We start from the raw sequence: 6,018 nt of genomic DNA on the forward strand, positions 1-6,018 counted from the left end.
TATCACCACAAAATGAACAGGCGCAAAAGCTCATGTCTGCTACAGTCTTAATCAGTTGTCAAGTCATTTTCAGAAGGAGCTAACACTCAGATGTTCTACTCTACAATCCCAGTAGTGACCACGGTCAAACCAGGAAGGCTCAGGAAGAGATAAGCGTGAGTAAATATAGCAGTTGGGTGTAATCCACTTCGTGCACTGCATTATCCAGTGAGTGTTCATCTCATGCTATGACAGTGGAGGAGACAGTTGACATCAATGGTTTAGGTTGTTCCCCAGAATAAATTTATTCAAGTTGGGACCATACAAACCTAGTGAATGACAGGAGGAGGTATCAGATTTCTTACAGGAATGACATTGGTAAAGTGGGTGTGGAACGTTTAAAATCATAAGGATGCACAAGGTACTGCCATCGCCCACAGCTAGTGGTGAGACACTAAAGTTTGTTCCCATAAATAAGGCAGAATGCTGAGTCCATAGAAATGGAAAGTTATTACATTTAGCCAAATTGGACAGTGATGTGACAACATGAAGAATTAGATGACTTTCTTCAGCTCATCGTACAACACCAGCACGAAGGCGCCGCCCATGCCTCTAAGCACGTTGGACCAGGCTCCCTTGAAGAAAGCCTTAGAGCCCTCATCACGTGCAATCTTACGCCAGCAGTCAATGGTCCCGCTGTACATGATGTCAGCTGAGGAAAGTAAGACAAGAGCAGAAGTTAGATGAAGAGCAGAAATAAAACACAAGAAGTACTCAGGAAAGAAAGGGAACTATACTGCAAACACACCTCCTTTACGTCCGGACTGCATCATCATACGTCTACGGACAGTGTCGAAGGGGTATGAGGTCAGGCCAGCAACAGCTGTCACAGTCTGAGCAATCATCCAGCTCACCAATATGTGAGTGTTCTTGGGGTCTGGAAGCATACCTGAAAAGACACAAGAAAAAAAACATATATAAACATATATCTGTAGAAGCTGCTGACTTCTCTCTACAAAGTTTAAAAAGTACAATCAGCGTACCCTTAGCTGTGTCATAGATGCCGAAGTATGCAGCCCTGTAGATGATGATACCCTGCACAGACACATTGAAGCCCTGGTACAAGCCTCTCAGACCATCAGACCTGAAGATCTTAACCAGGCAGTCACCCAGACCATTGAACTCTCTCTCAGCTCCAGCCTTTCCCACATCAGCTGCCAGACGGGTACGGGCGAAGTCGAGGGGGTACACGAAACACAGAGAGGTGGCTCCAGCGGCACCACCAGAGGCCAGGTTACCGGCAAAGTACCTCCAGAACTGGGCGCGCTTGTCAACGCCATCAAGGAAGATCTTCTTGTACTTGTCCTTGAAGGCGAAGTTGAGGGCTTGGGTGGGGAAATATCTGATGACATTGGCAAGGTTACCTCTCCAGAAGGAAAGGACTCCCTGCTCCTTGGGGATACGGACAACACAGTCGATGATACCCTTGTACTGCTTATCTGCAGTGATCTGCTTACTGGCATGCTGGACCTGAAGTAATAGAAAAAGGAGCAAAGAAAGACAGGTTAGGTTTAAACTTGGTAAGTCAATTACCTGTTGAGTGTATGACAAACACAAGGTCCCCTTGTTGTGACCTTGGTGGATGTTAAACCTGTATATGTCAAACTGTAAGTGCATTTTCACAGAGGTCAACATCAATGTTTACTAGTAATCAACTGATAACGGCTGCTATGCTTAGTTTAGAGCGACCATATGTTTATTAATTGGAAAAAGATTTTTTTTTTATAATCCTTTAACATTTACATAACTCGGGCGGGGGTCAGTACTGGGATCGCTAGAAACAATGCCGCAGTACAGGTTGGACAGAAAAGGATGTAGGACTTGTTGACCCGGCTGTGAATCACTGGAGCCGGGCCTTGATGCAGCCACCACACTTAACGTTAGCCAACGTCAAGATGTACATTAGCCACCGTGTCGATATCGTAGTCAATTAAAGCGAGAACATAATCGACATGCCGCCCTGTTGTAAGTACCTATTAAATATTACAGCTATAAACACGCTGTAGGAGTTTCCGTGTGTTTGTACACAATGTCCCAGTGTCACTACAAACGTTTGTCCTTTGTTAGCTACGCCGGCTAAGGTTAACGTGGGAAGCTAGCATTAGCAGCCAGGCTCGTGTAGGTCATTTCCCATCGCATGATGACCTTAAATCCTTGAACCCATCACTCCAAAGACTTTCGTCGATTCTACATCAACACATACTACTGTGGTAAACTACAAGCCCGTGGACACGAGAGGACTACCGGCAGAGACGAGCACTTAACTATGTTCAATGGCAGTTAGCGGAATCACAAGCGCTAGCCGGCTAACACAGGGCGCCTTCCGGGAGACAGCTTCTTTTACCTGAAGGAGAAGCTTCACTCTCTCGATTGGGGCGACGGCTGTTTTGGAGATGGCAGCGGAGATGCCACCGGCCAAGAAATCCTTGGCGAAAGAAATAGCTTGTTCACTCATGGTGCGATGTTCTTGATGTGCCTTTCAGGTAACCAGTTAACAAGATATATCCCCACTGCCCTCTACGGTTGATGGCCTGCACCGACGAAATGGCCGATTGTACAGGCGCGTTGCGGATTTATCTAATACAGTCGATCGCGAGACAACACGGGAACTAAGCGTTGAGGCTGACGGCCAATTCGCGAGCGTTATGAAGTTTTCCACCAATTACAGTCTGCTGTCGTCACTTTACGTAAATTCCTGTGTCCTAGAAGAGGAAATCCTGATCTTACAAAATACAGGAGAAGTGATTTAATTAAGATAGAAAACCATACGAGCTATTGCTTGGACTTGTTCATATTTGGTTTCCACTTCGGAGTCACGAACATAGACCAATAAAGACAGGGGCTTGATCATAAGGCTTGATAGACACAGCTTTGTGCTCTAAATCATACTGGAGGAAAGTCATAGGGACATACTGAGCTCAGATTGTCAAGGACTACAGAGGCCTAATCACTCAAATGAATGACAACATATTAACTGATCTTAAACAACTCCCTGTAACTGTAACTAATAATACTGCACGGCCTCTGTTGTTTTTCAATGATGCGCATTCCCTCTGAATTGATATGTGTTGTATAACCTTGCCTATAACTTTTTAACTATTAGGAGGTGAACTGCTGTTCCAGCTTGTGGGTGTTTTTCTCTAGTCTATTTATGCTTATGCTGTTTGTAAAATCTGGATGTTATTAGATGCCAGATGTTTGATTTCATCCTCAAAATATGTTCCTCAGCAATGGCTCTGATGGTACCAGTGCTTGGAGAAGTACACAGATCCTTCACTTAAGCAAAAGTTAAAAATGCATCACTGCAAATTAAAGTCCTGCATTAAAAATGTAAGTTACGTACAAGAACAAAATATCGTTATTCAGAACTCTTTTCAGAGTGTTATGTTATATATTAATAATACATTGTATTGTCACATATTATTACTTGATGTTACACAATTTGGGTATGTATAGACAATTTCTGATACTTCATGCACAACTGGTTAATGGCAAAGCAAGCATTAATTTTTAAAAATATTTTAACACCATTTGTTTTGCATGTGATATCTTAATCTGAAAAATGACTAAAGTGACTAGTGACTAAAGCTGTCAAAATAATGTAATGGAGTAAATATTAGCATGCAATTAAAAATACTCAAGTGAATTACAAGTACCTCAAAATTGTACTTAAGTACAGTGCTTGAGTAAATGTACTTAGTTACATTCCTGTAGTGGTTGGCACCACAGGTTTATGCACTCACATGAAATGAAATGCCAGATCCTGAGTTTATGGGGGGATCTAATTTGTTACACTGTGTATCCTGGACGGCAGCAATGTGCCGAAATTCCACAATAAAAGTTTAATTTGTGTGGTTAGCAAAGTGGTTAGCACTGTCTCACAGCAAGAGGGTTCCAGGTTTGAACCCTGGTCTGGGCTCTTCTGTGTGGAGTTTGCATGTTCTCCCTCTGCCTGTGTGGGTTCTCTCCGGGTACTCCGGCTTCCTCCCACAATCCCAAAAACATGCATGGGTTAGGTTAATTGGCCACTCTAAATTGCCCGTAGGTGTGAGTGTGTGCGTGAGTGGTTGTCTGTCTTTGTGTGTCAGCCCTGCGATTGACTGGCGGCCTGTCCAGGGTGTACCCTGTCTTTCGCCCATAATAAACTGGGATAGGCTCCAGCTCCCCCGCGACCCTGACGGATTAAGCGGTAGAAAATGAATGAAGTTTAATTCATCCAGTCTAAGCTTGTCCACTAGAGGGCAGCAAAAGACTTAAGGACTTTGTCCTTTTTATTTTATTTTATTTTATTTTTTATTTTATTTTATTTTTTTTTACTCTTTGTATGCTCTTGGCATTTCATTTACATTTAAGTATGTAAATGAAGTGCCAGTCATTACATCCTTTTGGATCATTTCCTCATCAGTCTTTTGGATCATTTCCATGATCCAAAAGACTGATGAGGCTTGACACATTGCTTGCTTCCTGTTTTCACTGAAGTGTCTTAGTGTTATGACAATATGTTCTAGTGGTTCATATGTCCCTGTGGCGGTTTATGAAATTACTTGTATTTTGTTTCAAGCCTCATCAGAACAAGTAAGTAAGCAAAATATGTTTCTCATTAAGATGATGCCAGCTGTTGAATATAATGTTTATAGCTTATTACACCAAACCATGTTTAGTTTGGCCACACAAAACTCTGATAAGACTGTTCTAATTAAAAAACACCTTTATGTCACACTAATAAGCCCGTGCTCACATTATTAGAGCATCTGGACCTGTGGAACTTACAGTAACCTGCGTAGATCTTATCTCACACACAGGGCTGACCACAGGGAGGAGCTGCTGTGATGCCATTCAGTCTGCATCAAAACACCCTCTGAGGAATCCTTGATAGCCCTCTGAAGCAGGGGTAGCTGTTACCTGGAGTAGACCACAGTAAATTTAACCTTACTTAATAGACAAAGGTGCTAGAAAACAAGTTGTGTGAGACTATTCACTCACACACTACAAAATTTGTTTGATGTTACAGTAGAAACAACTTCGTTTAGAGGAGATAGTTTAGTTTGAGTATGGAGTGTGAGGTCGCCTTGTGCTGCCATGTTTACGGTGGATAACAGTGCTTTATCAAAGGCTTTGCTTTGTTGTTCTTGTTTGGTTGGATGTGCATTTTAATGACAGTCACTGTCCACTTGTATTTCTTACTGGCACTTGAGCATCCAGTTGAACAGGATGTGTAAATTAATCCACTAATCCCTCTGCTCTCTTTTAATTATAGTGAGGACAACAGGTCATTGGCAAGCACTTTGCAATTTTAAATTGCTTTTGTTCTCTTTTAGTGACAGGCAGCGGTGGGTTTATTTAATCACGTTTTGAGTGTAGTATTTTAACTAGAAATTTGATACTTTCAACTCCAGAGAAATATTTCAAACAAACAAACAAGTAACTTTCAAGTGGAAAAATTCTGTTGTGTAACTTTAACAAATTTAAAAATGTAGATCAAAATCTTCAATCAAATTGTTGATTGATTTTTTTTTTTGGTTTAAAACCAAAACCAAAACCACCAAGGACGCTTTGTTTCCTTCTGAGGACGCAAACAAAAGTGTGTGGGAAGTGTGTGTGAGAAATTTAATTGCTTTTCCCCAAAAGCTGCACTGCAATCACATGTGCAAATCTATTTTTGTGTTCATATGGGAGGGAGTAACACAGAAAATGGCAACCTTTGTTATACAGTATCTGTGCATGCACAGACACAAACTGAACAATTAAACTAACTTTTTGGGCAAACAAAAGGAAGAAAAAAAAAGACATCTCAGTGTTACAGGTGAGTCACATATATTTTAGTATTTTTTCACTACATGTCACCCTCTGGACCAAGCAACCCAACAACCACAGACCAGCTGCATTGGTGGTTCCAGTGGAACAAGTCAAAATTTCACACTCCCAGTCCTGCTGTAAGCTGATATAGGAATGGAAACGGCAGTGGGGCTGTAAACTGGT

At 41.8% G+C, this 6,018-nt stretch overlaps 1 protein-coding gene across 1 annotated transcript; it reads right to left on the reverse strand.

Moving 5' to 3' along the window:
- Nucleotides 1-259: 259 nt before the first annotated feature.
- si:dkey-251i10.1 (uncharacterized protein LOC100038774 homolog) lies at nt 260-2,593 on the reverse strand. Its single transcript, XM_041051010.1, has 4 exons — nt 2,384-2,593; nt 1,023-1,509; nt 788-928; nt 260-691 (listed from the first exon to the last, which is right to left on the reverse strand). The coding sequence occupies exons 1-4, from the start codon at nt 2,492-2,494 to the stop codon at nt 534-536; spliced, it is 897 nt and encodes a 298-aa protein (XP_040906944.1). The 5' UTR covers nt 2,495-2,593; the 3' UTR covers nt 260-533.
- Nucleotides 2,594-6,018: the final 3,425 nt, after the last annotated feature.

This window comes from Toxotes jaculatrix, chromosome 12 (assembly GCF_017976425.1).
Source record: "Toxotes jaculatrix isolate fToxJac2 chromosome 12, fToxJac2.pri, whole genome shotgun sequence".
Lineage (NCBI taxonomy): Eukaryota > Metazoa > Chordata > Actinopteri > Toxotidae > Toxotes > Toxotes jaculatrix.